The sequence below is a fragment of the Rattus norvegicus genome, chromosome 6, assembly GCF_021556685.1.
Source record: "Rattus norvegicus strain SHRSP/BbbUtx chromosome 6, alternate assembly SHRSP_T2T, whole genome shotgun sequence".
Classification (NCBI taxonomy): domain Eukaryota; kingdom Metazoa; phylum Chordata; class Mammalia; order Rodentia; family Muridae; genus Rattus; species Rattus norvegicus.
Genome location: NC_141539.1, coordinates 14,868,127 through 14,884,620, shown reverse-complemented (window position 1 = coordinate 14,884,620; position 16,494 = coordinate 14,868,127). Strand labels below are relative to the sequence as shown.

The 16,494-nt window shown below is 46.9% G+C and overlaps 1 protein-coding gene across 2 annotated transcripts in view; it reads right to left on the bottom strand.

The window, feature by feature from the left end:
* Positions 1-1,549: 1,549 nt before the first annotated feature.
* The window catches only part of Srbd1 (S1 RNA binding domain 1), a 189,062-nt gene continuing 174,117 nt past the window's right edge, over positions 1,550-16,494 (bottom strand). For both annotated transcript variants that reach the window (NM_001399769.1, XM_087552978.1), the window contains exons 20-21: positions 5,610-5,794; positions 1,550-2,370 (exon numbers count right to left, since the gene is read on the bottom strand). In NM_001399769.1, coding sequence (NP_001386698.1) covers positions 2,081-2,370; positions 5,610-5,794 — 475 coding nt within the window. In that variant the 3' untranslated portion in view covers positions 1,550-2,080. The remainder of the gene's footprint in view (positions 2,371-5,609; positions 5,795-16,494) is intronic.

Sequence of the window (16,494 nt, the reverse complement as noted above, 5' to 3'; positions counted from 1 at the left end):
TGTTGGTCAACTCCTCCTGACCATGAGGCCTGTCCCAGAGTGGTTGATATACCCAGTGTCACCCTACTGGAGAAAGCTCCCTCTTCCAATGGGTACAAGTGACAATCCAGTTGTCACTGCATCCATACCTTAAACTCCCCACAGTGAACTGGATTCCAACTGAGTCCATTCAATCGAGAACATTATTTAGAAACTTTCCTGTCCTCTGCATCAAATTTCTCTTCATTTATACACGTTATTTCTTTTCTCTAGAAATACATAGAAACCCTTGGCTCCATTTCACTGTCTAGCCATTATACTATTTCCAGCTCTACAAAAAGCCACTGCCTCAAAGCCAACTCCAACTCTTAAACCCACATCAGTAAGAGCTGCAGTGATGACAGAGATATGGCTCTTCTTTCCCCAGGCTGGGCTATGCAGAGTTCCTCTCGTTAGATAAAAAGGGCAAAGGACACACTGACCTCCTCCTGCTCACAAAGGTTTAGCTGTCAAGGGCACAGAGCTTCATCCAACGTGCCCGGGAGGAGGAGCATGCCTGGGAGAGTCCTGCCTGGGATGTCACGTAGCTTTCATCTGCACACTAGGAACCAGAGAGCCTTGGCAAGGAGTAAGAAGGCCAGCTAAAAACATTGGCACTCCTTGTCAGGTAAAAACCAGTAAAAAGCAAAAAAAGACACAGGAATGAAACAGGCAACCAAAGCTTGAATGTGTTGCTTGTTATGGAGTCAACACTCAATGATCTTAGGGAAGAATGCTGAGCTAGCTGTAGGGGTAAATGCAGGCCCTGGGGAACCCACAAGTCCCATTTACATGTCTTGTCTCCTCTCTCAGTCCTCTGTTGTTTTTCGTTATCTGGAGGCAGAGTGGTAGTAGCCTGCTTTGTGCTCCCTTTTCAGGGGCCAGTGTCAGTGGACAGAGGTGTGTACACTGGGATGGGCAGGAAAGGCCTGAGACAGGGACCTAGGGTCTTCACCTTTGTGTATCTGGCATATGGCAGAGCACTAGTTAGAAGGGCCAAGTGTTTTGTAATAAACACCAGGCAGCACTAGTGTGTACCATGAGTACATTACTTCCTAACAACTCCCACTGAGGGATTATATGATCCCAAATCGGGCATCCTGAGGACAAAGGGCAGCAGCACTGAAAAGTCTTCAAAGGTAATGGTTGCTTCCTTACAAATTAAGGAATTGCGCAAGTTAAAGAAATAGGACTGGCCATACTTTAGTGTCCTCCCTCCGCACATCACCCATGGAGACTGTCAGGTCCGTGCTCACACAAACACTTTACTGAGTGAGTCATCATAGCAGTAGTGGTCAGTGTGGACTCTGCTCACCTCACCTGACCCTGAACTGTTATGTGAGAGTCAGAGTCACTACCTTCACTGTTCTCGGTCCTTCTTAGATGATGGCCTCTGTGATACATTACGTCAATTAAAGTCATTCTTGAGATGTCCAGCATCTTCTGTCTTCCCTGAGGCACAGTTCCACAAATCACATCTTTAATTCAGTGTGGCTTCTAGCATTCACTCAATGAACACAGCACACCGAAGTCACCAGCCAGTCATTTATTGTACAGGTTGATACATATGTTCTGAGGAACACATCGAAATGATTCAATTGATGGTCATAAACACATGATAATCTTTTACTAGTATATTTTTACTTGGTTTGCTAAGGGAAAATAAAGATTATTACAAAATTATGAATTGTGAGTAAAAGGGCTAATAATACCTCAACAAAATGGCAGGATTAAAGAGTACTAGTCTTAATATGTCAATCAACACCACACACTTCAAATAAAAGACAACCTACCAGGTCTGCGGCAGCAGACGGCAGCAGGAGGATGTGCAGTCACCCGCTTAGAGTGTGGTCAACGAGAAATTACAAAGACAGAAACTGCTGCTGTAGGGCGTCACGTGAGGACGTCCATGGCTCTTTTCGTGGGAAGTCAGGATAGTGTGATAAACACTTCTACCCAGGAGTCCCTTCCATCTATTCTCTAGGTTTCATGAGCTCTGGCTTGTCCTTGTCAGGCTGTAGAAATGAGGGAAGACATTGGTGTTTGGCGTTCATTGGGGCACTCACAACACCCGGAGGAGGTCAAGTGAAATCCTGGATCGGGGAATGTCAACACTGAGGACTTTCACCTCCACTTTTTCTCCAGGGCCCAGGCCCAGGCTCCTTCTCTTCTTTGTCTTGGATAGCTTTGCTTCTGTTATGAATCGGATGGGGATCAGCCCCGCCTTCCCCACACCTATATCTACAAAAACCCCAAACAGAGTGGCATTCTCCACTTTGCCTGTAAGAATTGTCCCGACCTGCAGATCTGCCAGACACACTATGCTTCTCTTGAAGTCAGGCTTATCAAAATCTGTGAGGAAAGAGGGTAAGCGTTAGAGTAACCAAGAAGGAACTGTGTTAGGGGCTGACGCGCTGTGCACTGACTGCTACGGAAGCCCAGATCAATAAAGTCCTTGGAGGGAAGAGATAAAGAAGCCAAGGACACATGCCTGTCTTGAGAAAGGAAAGTTTCTCAAACCCTCTCTTCTCTAAAGCCAGTCTCACTGACGGGACCGTGAGCACTGTCTGGGGACCTGGTTCACTTGCTTCCCTGTAAAGGGTGGAAGGTCAGAGTCTAGCTTTGCTCAGTGACTACACCAGACTAAGTCACAAATGCAGAACGTATCAGCCCTGAGACACGAGAGGGAGAGCTGGCTTTCGGTGCCTGGACTCTTACACTGTTTCAAGGTGGCCAACGTTCACTAGCTTTTGGACAAATGTGGGTGAAGTCAAGTGTTTTCTCTTCAGTGGGAATTCAGGAATCAATTCTTTCTATTTAAAACACATTTATTCAATCAGAATGTATAGGTTCTCAATTACCTATGGTTCAGAACTGCACAGCAGCCAGAGTCAGCCAGAGTTAGCCTCTCTCGTCCTCCAGTTCCACTGATTTGACTGTTTACTGTCATTATCCGTGGCCAGGGCTCTGCCATATGCCAGATACACAAAGGTGAAGACCCTAGGTCCCTGTCTCAGGCCTTTCCTGCCCATCCCAGTGTACACACCTCTGTCCACTGACACTGGCCCCTGAAAAGGGAGCACAAAGCAGGCTACTACCCACTCTGCCTCCAGATAACGAAAAACAACAGAGGGCTGAGAGAGGAGACAAGACATGTAAATGGGACTTGTGGGTTCCCCAGGGCCTGCATTTACCCCTACAGCTAGCTCAGCATTCTTCCCTAAGATCATTGAGTGTTGACTCCATAACAAGCAACACGTTTGAGCTTGGGTCTCCTTCACTGAGACCTCACCCCATCTCCCTTCCTCCACAGGGCTGCCTGTGCCCTGATTATTTCCTTAACATTTGTACTAACAGCTGGTCACCTCTTTCCTTCCCTCCCCGGTCAGACCTCCTTAAGACCAGGATCTTTTTAGAAATTGAGCTCCCCCAACTCAAAAAAAAAAAAAAAAAAAGAAAATCCCTAAACCCTAAACTTCACTCATTGTCTTTATTAAATAGATTCATGTGAGAATGGACTCAGGGATTTCACCTGATGCTAAATTCCAAAGCAGGAACTTCTGGTAATTTGAACCACACAGACCAAGACCATGAAGGGAACACGAAGTGAAACTAAGGTGCCCAGGGCAGAGGCAGGCTGGCCCTCAGGCCAGTAAGGCATTTTCATGTTTGGAAATCTCTCCCCTCCTTTCCTTGCAGAAATTTGGGGGCCGCCAATCCCCATGAGGTTCTGATCAGCTGCTCAGTTTAGTTTTGCATGAAAACCAGAGTCAGGAGCCAGCCAGCAGCCAGCCAGCATGTCCTGTCCCCAAGACAGTCAGGAACATGGAGAAACCAGAAATTCTCCATGAACTATATACATTTTAATATGTCAAGAGCCAAGGTAGCAGTTAGGCCACTGCACTAGTGTGCTCTTAATTAAGGAACCTAACTTTCAAGGAGAGTTTTAACCTCCTTGAAGAGAGGACCGATGTCAGCATGGATCAGAAGCCAGATGAGTGTAAGGAAAGGATGAGGTCATAAGACGGGAAACACTGTTGAGAAACGAGATGTAATACAAATACTGTAACATGGAGATACTCAAAGTCTGTCTACTGCCCCTACCTTCAAATTCATCTGCTTCTCCCCCTGGAAATGTGTGACTTAACTTGGGCAAAGTCTAGTTGACAGTTTGCTTAGAGAGAGGGTTTGAAATTGCACACTGGAAAGCCCCGGCCCATCTGCATTCTGCCCAACAAGAGTCTCATCAAGGAGGGGCCTCTGCTTAGCTGGGTTGACTGAGCGTTTGCCTTGAGTCCCTCGTGTGACTGAGATAAAGGAGCAATCAACACCTCGACAGAAAAGGAAAGGTGGGCAGGAAAATACAGTCCAGGCCACCCGGAGCTCAAGTGCCTTGGTCAACCATCCAGTGAGTACATAGGGCTATTACCAGTCCACTTGTCATGAGACACACTGATCTTCCAGTCGCTGCACAAAACAGTCATGGAACCCATCAGGAGAGAAGCAGTCCTCTCCACAGTCCCGTCTGTAGGGACAGCCACTTTACACGAGGACCACTGGGAGGCCCTGATGCCCACATTTGTGGCACTGGTCTGACTCAATGTTTTATTTTCTCCAGCTGCAACTCTGTCTCAATGGGTCATTGCTCTCAACAACTACGGCTATTATCCTTCCTGTACCCTCTCCCTGCACAGAAAGCTGAGAACACTCTAAATCAGAAAGACAATCAACAGAGATAGCATCTTATTTGTTCAGTGTGCTCAGCAAAATGGAATCCAGAAACCCGGAAGGCTGTAATTTAGGAAGAAGACTTGCTTTTTGGTGTGAATGGAAAATTTTACCTTCTGGCTCTTCAGACATACAGAGAGTTTAGAGGAGAGCCAGGGAGAGCATGCGTCCATGCACACACAGGAGCATACATAGCACAGGAGAGCCAGGGAGAGCATGCGTCCATGCACACACAGGAGCATAGCACAGGAGAGCCAGGGAGAGCATGCGTCCATGCACACACAGGAGCATAGCACAGGAGAGCCAGGGAGAGCATGTGTCCATGCACACACAGAAGCATAGCACAGGAGAGCCAGGGAGAGCATGCATCCATGCACACACAGGAGCATACATAGCACAGGAGAGCCAGGGAGAGCATGTGTCCATGCACACACAGGAGCATAGCACAGGAGAGCCAGGGAGAGCGTGCGTCCATGTACACACAGGAGCATACATAGCACAGGAGAGCCAGGGAGAGCATGCGTCCATGCACACACAGGAGCATAGCACAGGAGAGCCAGGGAGAGGATGTGTCCATGCACACACAGGAGCATACATAGCACAGGAGAGCCAGGGAGAGCATGCGTCCATGCACACACAGGAGCATAGCACAGGAGATGTGTCCAGCTTGGTGCAGCTGCAAAACAACATGGACAGGGAGTTTGAAGCCATGCTTCTAGCTTTGACCTCAGACAGGAATTCGAATGACTGTGGAAGATGAACGCCGAGTGACTGTGGAAGATGAAAGCTGACCCTTGACCCTCTCCAGTCGTAAGGACCAGAGGTGGTGATGGAGCATCCTGAAGACAAGGATAGCCACTCACCTGTTCGGATGTCAAAGGTCTTGGGCTGGCTCAGACCATCTATGATGACCTGTAGGGTGTGTGCAGTCGTCTGCAACCTTTCGGCAGTTTTCTCTATGCCTTCTTTTCCGAGAGACGAATTTATTTTCTGTTGCATTTCAGGCTTTCCAATCTCATACAGTGTCCCCCCAATGAACGACAAAAACCTTTAGTGGGAATAAAAGTCCAAAAAAAAAAAAAAAAAAAAAAAGGTCCAATATAGGTCACTTTCAGATTCTCTTACCCTAGGACACCATACACCAGTCGGATAGTCTATAGTATGCTGGGTGCTATGCTAAGATTTAGCTAAAGGCCATGTGGGCAAAGGGGAGAAGGTTTCCAAGTGTGGCACCTGCTCCAAGCTGGCCCAAGAACGTTTTACAGTGAGCCGTGCCCGACATTTCAGTGTCACATTATCTCACGCTTCCTGCAATTTTCAGTAGGAAACCACTTGAATTTAGATTAATAGTCAAATACGATCTATTGATGATACCAGAGTGCAACACAGCATGTGTCAAGCACTGCTGGCTTCTGACACTGCCCACGCTCCACATCCTAGCTGGACATGCATAGCTCTGCCTGTGGCCTGACACTGCCAGTTCCAATGACACAAATGCCACTGAGCCACACACAAGTCAAATTCCCTAGAAAGCTCAGAGCATTCAACAGGTAAGGAAGTCCTAGAGGGTGGTTAGGGGCGGGGCACTCTCCCGCTCCTCCAGCAACCCAACAGCATAGAAGGGAAGGTGTGAGAGAAAAGGTGACTTTTTCCTCCAAAAGAACGCAAGTACAACCTCAAAGCTATAACTGAAAGCTGGATGCTCCTTCCATACGCTCTACACACCACACAGCCACACTGCTGCCTTTAGACCTCACCTTTGCCCGGCTTGCTCGCTCCCTCCCTTGCCTACACAGATGCTGCCCTTAATGAGCTGAGGTAAAACCACAACAACACAAAGTAACAAATTATGGTTAAGAAGCAGTTTGCTCCAGTTTCCTGTGCATTCCAGGCCATGGCTCCCTTCCTTGACATTCTCTGGCTGGGTATTTTCTACATCATTAAGTTCCATTTCCTATGATTAATGGCACTTTAAAAATGTCAACACAGTAATCAAACAGATAGTGATACTAATGCCCTCACATTCTTTCCTCTGAGAAATCGTCCTGGATACAGGAAAGGAAAGGGAAACTGCTGGAGGCTTGTCTCTGACTCTAGCCCTGCGGTAGGCAACTGCACTGTGCAGGATGACTGCTGGCCCTTCCCCTTCCTTCTGGGCCCCATGCTCAGGCAGAGCAGACCTCTACAGTCCCATCTGGGCTGATAATCTCAAGCCTGCTGGGAAAGGCCTCTCACCTCGCATTGAACTAGGGTATCTCTTGGGGTCAAATGTGCAAGCCTTCTACATTTCCAGAGCCATATTTTTTTATTTTAAAAGATTATCCAGCATCCAGTAAGTTCTCTTGAGGACAGCTTTGGCGAAGAGTCTAATAAAGACAAGAGTGATGCTCATATCCTTCTTTGGGAATGTGTGTTAACTGAAGTGGGAGGCCAGGGAGATCTGTCCCCTCAGTCTGGGACTGTGGCTTCTCTAGCAGGGGAGAGGCAGCATGTGTGTGCTTGGGCGCTTGGTGGACAAGTAGTACAATGGGCTAGTGACAGGGCACAGCTGCTGAACTGACAGGGCAGGTGACATAAGGCGGGGTCTGCCCACAACTAACTCTCTTACTCCGGTTTCTCAGTACCTCCCCTCGGTGGACAGACTTTCCTGGCACTCACTGGCTTGGTTTTGCTGGTGCACAACTGACTACCATGGAGGACACATCCCACGTCCTCCGTACTCTGGCTCACAGCCGTGCTCGTTAGTAGGTGTGTTAACTAGCCGCATGTGTTAGTTAGCAGGAAGTCAGTAGGCTTTGGTATATATAACTGTTGGGGTTTAAATCTCTGCTCGCGCCCAGACAGAGCACACCAAGCCAACATGGCTCCACATGGAGAGGTTTAATGAGAGAAGAGTAGAAGAGAAGAAAGGCGGCCATGAGCACGTGGAGGGGAGCGAGGGTGGGGTGCAGAGAAGGAACAGGGACAGTGGGGAAGAGAGCAGAGAAGAGAAGAACAAAGAGAGCAAGAGGGAGAGGGAGAGGAGGGGGCAAGCAGCCCCCTTTATAGTCAGGCACAGCTGGCTGTTGCCAGGCAACTGTGGGGCGGAGCATACCTGGCTACTGCCAGGTAGCTGTGGGGGGGTGGAGCTTAGCCAGAATGCCAACAACAACCCGGAATAGTATCTGGTGATTAGTAAAGCCACGGCAGGAAACTTCCCAGAGCAGCAGTCAGCAGCCACTCGGAGCTGTGAGACTGTACATGCAGCTCACTGAGAGGGACTAGGTGCTGCAGAATCTCTTCCATATAAAAAGGAGGCCTGCTTCTGGCAACTGCAGCTCAGTCTATCCTGGGAGTGCGGTTCATATTTCTTTTCACCCTCCCAGAAGCCTGCCTGTGGGCAGCAGTGCTGAAATCAATAAGGAAGTGGCACATTTGCCTCCAGCTAACGCTTTCTATTGATCAATCCTGTTTTTAAATAAAGATGGAACAAAGTCCTTTTGCATTTGAAAACTTTCTTGGGGCTGGAGAGATGGCTCAGCGGTTAGGAGCACTGACTGCTCTTCCAGAGGACCTGAGTTCAAATCCCAGCAACCACATGGTGGCTCACAACCATCTGTAATGGGATCCGATGCCCTCTTCTGGTGTGTCTGAAGACAGCTACAGTGTACTCACGTACACAAAATAAAATCTTAAAAAAAAAAAGGAAAACTTTCTTAAAGTTAACTAGGTCACAGAAGAAGCCAATGAAAGGGGGAAGACTGGGAAGAGGAGCCAGCCTCAGGGTGGATCTCAGACACACCTGGCAGCCCAGGATGGGAGGAGGGGCTTCATGCTGCAGTCACTCATCAGACCTGGCTTCTGCAGTAACACAAGAAAAGTATCCTCTACATTCTAAAGCTCCCTCCAGCAGTGAGAAGCATGCCCAACACAAAGAACTTTCTAACTCCAAAGTGTAAAAGGGAAGTCAGACGCTCGGAGCCTAGAACGAGCACATAGTGACCAATGCGCACCACGCTGTGCTGTGTTAGCTGCGTATCACCACTTAGTACAGCAGCAGCCTCAACATGAGAAACATCAGGCTGCCCAAGGCCATGCAGCCACTCCTGTGCAGTGGAGTTTCGTATCACACAGGTATCCATGCCCCTGAGTGCATGTAGACAATTACTGTTGGATTTGGCCAAGACAGAAACATGATGTGTTGGGTAATACCGTGCCAACACAATTTAATGGCAGATCACTTCTGACCATTAGACAGTTAGCACTGAGGAAATCCCACAAAGAAGTTATTATGCACAAGCTTCTAAAAAGACAGTTCTCTCGAGTCGATGAGTTATTAAAGCCATCGCCTTGCTCTCTACTGTCTCTGCAAGGCTTTTTCCATTTGCTAAGGCTGCTGTTTTTATTTAATATGTAATTTCATCCATCTTACTTAAAGTAAGAAAGTAGCATAAATGCAACAAATGAGCACATCGTGTTCTCCTAGCGCACATCTGCACAGAGTTAGAGCGCAGCGCAGCACACAGCACACTTACTTTCCAAGCAGTTACACAAGCTAACGCTGCTGACGTTTCCAACAGAAACTTGCTACAAAGGCCAGGTCCTTCTTCACAAAGAAAAAGTCTTTGTAAAACTCTTCCCCCAAAGATTAAGGAATTCTCCAGATTCGTAGAACTCTGGAAATGGCCATTCAGATTTATGTAATCATTTCCAGCACAGGGATTTAGACGCTGAGGGGTTTGTTACATAGAGCAACATGACACCCTGCAGAGCTCAGAACCTCGGTGATATAACACCATCACTTTACAAAGAGCACATACGGTTTACAGCCCATCGAGAGAAAGCCATGCTACCAAAGCAAAGGCCACTGCCTTCAGAGACTGCCATAGTTGTCACATTTTATCCATTTGTTCTATAGGAATCTCATCAACAAGTAAAAAATTAAACACAAGAGCATAGCCATTTTGGAAATGAAAGGAAAAAGAGAGGGTAGGTCACAACTGTTAATGTATGGAGAAATTCAATGACATAGGTAGATTTGGCTTTTAAACTGGAGTTGTGTGCGAAATGGTGGGGCACTGACTCAACCAGCAATGGTTTGCTACTCTAAAAACTCCAGAAACTGTATATAGTTTCAAATCTATCATAGTAAAACGGAGAGAAGAAACTTGAACTCAATATGGCAAAATGACCCCCCTGTCCTCTGACCCGGCTGGTATACACAAGTGGGCTGCACGCCAGGAGCTCGGTCTGGCTTGATGGACGGGGTGACAACGTGACTACCTCAGCTGTGATCACATCAGGTGACAACTATGGGAACTGCACTGTCATAATTACTAAACATCTTTCAAATTTCTCCTGGGTAAACCAAGGCACAGACCTGGGCCAGGATCTTAAAAATCTGGGCTGGTACAAGACCCACACACAAGTAGAAATCCAAGTAGGGTGTATTTACAGAAGACCCCAGAGCTACCGACCACTCCACAGAAGCCAACAGAGCGCTACTGAAAATGGTATTCAAGTGGCTTTTCTTAGCATTTAACCAACAGAAAGAACAGAGAATGCTCCATAAGAATATGCAGCTGACTAGGTTTTAAAAACACAGTCCAGATCAATATCCTGAACATATAACGGGGCTTTCTTTGAGGCTCTCCTCGGAGAACAGTTTTAAACAGTATGAACTATGAACTATATGGGTTAGGTGGGAACTTGAGAGTCCTTTTGTGGCACCATCTGGAACGTCTTCACAAAGTCTCCTGCATCAGTGAGTTTCAGAAGTCACCAAGAACCAAGAGAAAGCTGCCATGACTGAGGAATGCAGGCTTCTTTAGAGCACCAAGCTGCCATGTGCTTTCACCTTAGGTAGACTGAGTGCACACTTCCTTCTATTTAAGGGCTGGTTAGACAATGCCCAATGCTGAAGATGGCACGCACACAGTTTAACAAAGCATGGAAAACTAGGGCAGCAATAACAAACATCACATACAGCATTGGTAACCGATTCCAGAACAGCTCTCCATGAGTCTCATGCTGTGTAAGTATCGGAGATTAACTCTAATTCAAAAGTAACATACGCATGCCTGTGCACAACCACGCGCACACCCAGACTGCAATGTTGCTGTTGATATGAAAATGTCCACACTCCTCTTGTTTTAGGAACTGCCTCACAAAAAAGTTGACCAGTGCCATAAGGAGTTTCTCAGTCTTAAAGAAATGGTCCCACTCTCCTGCACCTGAGAGAGAGAGAGGGAGAGGGAGGGAGGGAGGGAGGGAGGGAGAGAGAGAGAGAGAGAGAGAGAGAGAGAGACAGAGAGACAGAGAGAGACAGAGAGAGAGGGGGAGAGGGAGAGGGAGAGGGAGAGAGAGGGGGAGAGAGAGAGAGAGAGAGAGAGAGAGAGAGAGAGAGAGAGAGAGAGAGAGAGAGCGCAAGCACAAGCACAATGGTAGGGGTAGGGCAGGATGACAACATCTTCAACATCTTTTGATCACCTCCTTCCTGGTGAACTGAGGTGTTCTCAAATACACACACCCTACCTCAAATGATGAAGATTTGCTAAAACAATGTGACAAGATGCTGAAATCAATTCAAACTACATTGGAAGAACATGCTTAGCTTTAGTTGAAAAACATTTATATCGTGAGGCTGGGTGGAGACCAGGCCAGGTGGGATGACTTCAGCTCCGCCTGTCCTCTCGTAGGCAGGGATATGTTCAGACGCACACATCTCACCCATGCCTCGCCCCTGACTTTAGAGGAGCTTCAGTGTAGACACAAGATTGAGACTGCAGATAAAACTTGGCACCCAGAACTACTGTCTGGGAGCAATTTATTATTATTTTTTAAACCAAATTTGAAAGAAAGAAACTTTGGCTCTTTTTGAGTTACTGAGTAAGGGTTGGACAAAATTAAGTTAGTGGTTTCAAAGGCTGCAGCCTCTATATAGTTCAAAAACACTGTGTTTAGAATTAATCTAATTCAATTTACTGCCTGTAAAGCTGTAATGTGGATTAGTGCCTATGACTATTTGAAAGAGGAGGGTAAATAAAGAAATAGCATTCAGAAGCACACAGGCGGCTGACAGAAGGGAAGGCTGAAGCGAGCCACTCTGGTGCTACTTGGAACAAGCCCAAGTGACAGGGAAACACTCCTAAGAGACAGATTTCGTACCACAGGGTCAATTGTCAGTGATGTTCCTTTCCAAAAACTAGCAGGGGTTTAGTAACATCCACCATTAACGCCCACCATTCCTGGCTGCCTGATGAATGGGCTAGGGACACTCGTCAGAGTGGGGAAGGAGGTGGCAGCAGCTCACCTATGACACGGAATCAGAAGACAGACAGACTCAAACCCAGAGCTAGACTGGGAGCAGGAAGGAAAGGTAACAGGAGAAGGAGTCAATGCTTCCCTGAGTGCTGCTGGGCTCTAGACTGAGGGGGCCTAAGCTTGAGCAAGAGTGGACAAGGACATCCAAATGCTTGTATGACAGAAGATTCTGAAGCCACACAAGTCCATGGCTGACAGGCAGCTCCCTCTTTGTTCTCTTCCACTGGGAAGGCAGGCAGAGAAATAGTTCTACAGTAGATGCCACAGAAACTGGCCTTCTCCCCAGTCCCAGGAGCTGGCATGCTGGTATTAATAGGAATTAATAATGCTAACTGTGAAAACCACATCCAGATTACAGAGGACGGGACCCCACTACCACCAGCACCTCAGAGAGGCTGTTGTGACTTGCCATATCTTTCTGCAGCACCTTCCTGATGACAGTGAATGTAAGTGATCTGTACACTCCTACCGTGTCCCCAGAGCTGAGTGTAAGGCATGCATTAACTTCCCAGGCCCATCTGATTACTGCTAATATTTTAACCATTTAACAGACAAGAAAACTAAGGCCAGCAACTTCAAAACCATTCCCAGGTCTAACAGCCAGGCAGTCTGAGGGCCCTTACACTTTCTAGGGCTCTCCACTAGTTTCACTAGGAGTCTGAAGTGGGCTGTGTTGGAACAGCATGGCGTATGGTAATTCTGGGAGTGCCCTGGCATTCAGTTCTTCAGCAGGCTGACTCCCTTTCACTTCTGATATGCTAAGTATAACTTCCTGGGCATTACAAAGAGAAATTAGATCCTTATTTACTATTGGCTGATTTCCCCAGCCTGCTTTCCCTGGGGACCCACTGTTTCCATCTCTCCAAGGCTGGGATCACAGGTTGGTCAGTATGCACATCCAGGGTTTACTGGGTTCTGGACATCCAAACTGTGATCTCACACGTGCATGGCAAGCACTTTACCACCTGCTTGCTTTTTCTCACAGAAAGTAACTTAAACCCTCTGTAGTACAGTTGCTTGTCAGTTAGGAGACTCGTCCTAGCTGGCACAACTCTGTAAGGTCAGGAAGCTTCTATCGATGGCTCTAAAGGAGAGGTTCAAGCAGCACAATGCCTTGCACAGGGCTCAGTTCTGGGGCTTGCCATCTGCCCTCATAAAGGCAGGGCCTCCAGGGAATTTCTCCAGCCGTCCTACTGCTAGCCAGGGGTGGCGGTCAGCAGCTTCTACCCACTGTGTGCATCAGATGGGTTTGTTCCACTTTGGGTCTTAAAAACCCCAATACAACTTCTCGATAAATCAAGTCAACATTGCTTCTTCTTCCTCCCCACCTAAGGAAGCTTCATGCCCAGCTTATGTGATTATTCTTGTCCTAGACCTGATTTTAAATTTACAAGTTGTTGATGCTCTCAAAATATACTTTGCTGCATTGGTCGTAAGAGCCAGAAACAGGAAAATCTGCAGTAACAAGGTAACTTCCATAGCTCTAATATTTCAGTACTGAGCTGATAGGAGCTAGTCTCTGAGATCCGCTCACGTGGCCACAACAATGATACCACATACCTTCCTCCTGCTATGCTGGGATTTCTGGAAACCAGTCTTAAAAAAATCCTGCCTAACAGCCCAAATGGAAATAGCATATACTTTATCAAAACGAGTGCTGAGTGAGTCTTGACATGAAGTTTCCTGGCATTTTTCAACTTGCACTGAGAACACAGTAGTGTTGGAGCTTGACTATCAGCAGTGCATTGAATTCTTAACACAGCAGACTGTGGCTGAGTGCCAGATCTCATGTGATGCAGAGCCTTGGCAGAACCTGCAGCCCAGAGCTCCCTCCTCCCCTAATTCGAGCGGGAGAAATCAGATATGTGGGCGGCTGCTAGACCAACCAAGATGGCAGAACAAAGGAGAGGGAGGAGGCACGGAAGGGCTGGGAACTCGGCACACATGTGCTGGCTCCACTTCTACTCATAACCCAGCTGTAATTTTATTTATGGCTACAGTATCATACACAACCAAACCACTCACATGTGGATATGGAAGAATTTCTCCACAACAAAAAGTGCAGGCAGAAATGCCTATGGCCTTCCTCTGCTTGTCTATTCCGTGATGTCTGAGAGGTCACTGGACACAGACAAATTGCTCTGTCAAGGTACAGAGGATTCACAAGGACGGACTAAGTTGGTATGTGGCTGAGGCAAGCACACCAGGAAAGAGAGGCCCAGTGTTCACAGTGACTGTGCTTGCCTGTGGATCTCAGCCTTTCAGACTGTAGAAGAGTGTGGGAAGCAAAGCTAAGCATCCACCGTGTTCTGTCAGTTCGTGATTTCTTCTCCTCAGTGCTCTTCTACACCATTCCCTTTCATTTTCTATTTCTGCCACTTATTCCTTCAACTGGCTAGATCAGTATCTGTTGGGTGCTGTGGATTCAGTGGTAAGCCAGATTCTTAGTCTCTAGCCAACTGCAGCTTACAGCCTAACTTTTAATTCAATCGCTAACAGCCTGACAAAGATACATCATTTATAGTACGGGTTCAAGAACAACTGTAGACAGTCACAACTTTATGCTATTACGGGGTCTTTTTTTTTTTTTTTCCTTTTCTTTTTTGGCCACCCAAGTCTATTGGAGAAATCATGGTCACATCAATATAAGGCATTTAATGCCAAAGTTTAAATTTAATCCTACTTCTTTTGATTTTATACACATGTATGATCTCTAAGATCAGTTCAGTGTTTTTGTTTTTTATTTGTTTTCTATGTGTATGAGTGTTTGTCTTTATATGTGTGTATGTTGTGCAAGGTGCCCATTGAGGTCAAAAGATCCCTTGGAGTGACAGGTGGCTATAGCTATCCCATGTGAGTGCTGGGAAGTGAACTTGAGTTCTCTGGAAAAGTAGCAAGTGCTACTTTTTTTACAGGGCCATCTGTCCAGCCCCTACTTTTGTTTTTAATGGTTTCAGTGTTTAGCATATGAATTTGGCTGTTGGTGGTTTTATTCATCACTTGGCACTGTGGTGATCTACATTCTCCAGAAGCCTAAGGAAGCAGGAGTATAAAGCGGTCTCAGACACTGGACTAGAGGTCAATAATTAGTAAGAGGCCATCCTGAAGCTAAAAGGTATCTCTAACTGTACATGATGAAAGCCATCTCACTAGATCAATTTCCAAGCTTTTGTACTGAGAAACTGAATGATGAACTGAAATTATCTGAAAGGTGGTTGTGGTTGGAGCAAGATTTCAGGAAAGATTGGTGTTCAATTCTAAACGCTGGACGTGAAGTGCTGTGGAGGCATCCGATGCAATCCGAACTCTGGACGGGTGGTGGAAGAGTAAACTTAGGAGCCACACACAGTGATGTTCCTGAGAACCTTAAGAGCAAAGGGACACAGGGTGACTCTAGCTTTTCAGAGTCTCACTTCCACACCTCTTAAACGCTGTCCTCCACAAGAGTCTCTGGGTTCATACTGTTTTTGCCACCCATACCTTACCGTGGTGTCCTCCGTCAGTGAAGACTGCGGCTCTATTCCGCCATATCTGACACCATTACTTGGGGCTATCAGAAGGGATGGTCTTCACCTCAGTGAGACTCATAGCTGGGTTTGGAGCTGCAGAGTGACATGCTTGTGGAAAGGCTGCTGACGTCTGCTGGTTAGGAAGAGTGGACGGGGCAGGGAAGAAGGGGCGGGAGCCTGGTCGCTCACTGCATAGCCCAGTTAGGAAGCGATGCTGACACTCGGTGCAGGGCCAGGTGCACACTCTGTGCACTTGGAGCTCCTCTGGATGCAGACTCTGGAGCAAACTGCTATGAGGCAGTCTGTGAGGATGGCCATCTGGGCTCCTGGCCTTTTCCTCTTTAGGGCTGGTCCTTTTGTTCTGGAAATGAACTTTCAAAGGCAATATGTATTTCTTCATTAACATATGTATGGAATGCGCAGTGTGGACAAAACAGCTAAAGATGATTCTCCGTTCTTTCTTAAAGCAGGTAAGGCAGCTGTCCATTTTTGGGAGATAGCTTGGACTATATAACCAAACTATAATACAAGTTTCTATCTATGCCACTTGAAAGAATGGCATGATAAATCCTTAGGACTCTGTAGCCAACAAGTTTTCCTGGCTTTGCTTAGCTGAAGTCCTGGCTGGAGACATCTGCATGTGTCAGCCAGCCTCAGAGCTGCTCCAGGTAGAGGCACCAGCATTCACGTTGCCTGTTTTGTTGTCTCCCTTCCCATCTGGAGTCAAGACTTTCAGGAGGTTTCCCCTGGTCAAATCTAATCTTTATTAATTTTGTTGGAATCCATAGATTTTTTTTGTTCTTTTTTCTTTTTCTCCTGTTGAAACAGGCAAAATTCTTCCCCAACTTAACACATTTATTTTCTTACTTCCTTCCATTCTGAAGATAAGGCCTAAAATAGACAGGCTGTTCTGATTTGGCAGTTTTTTCCATAATCC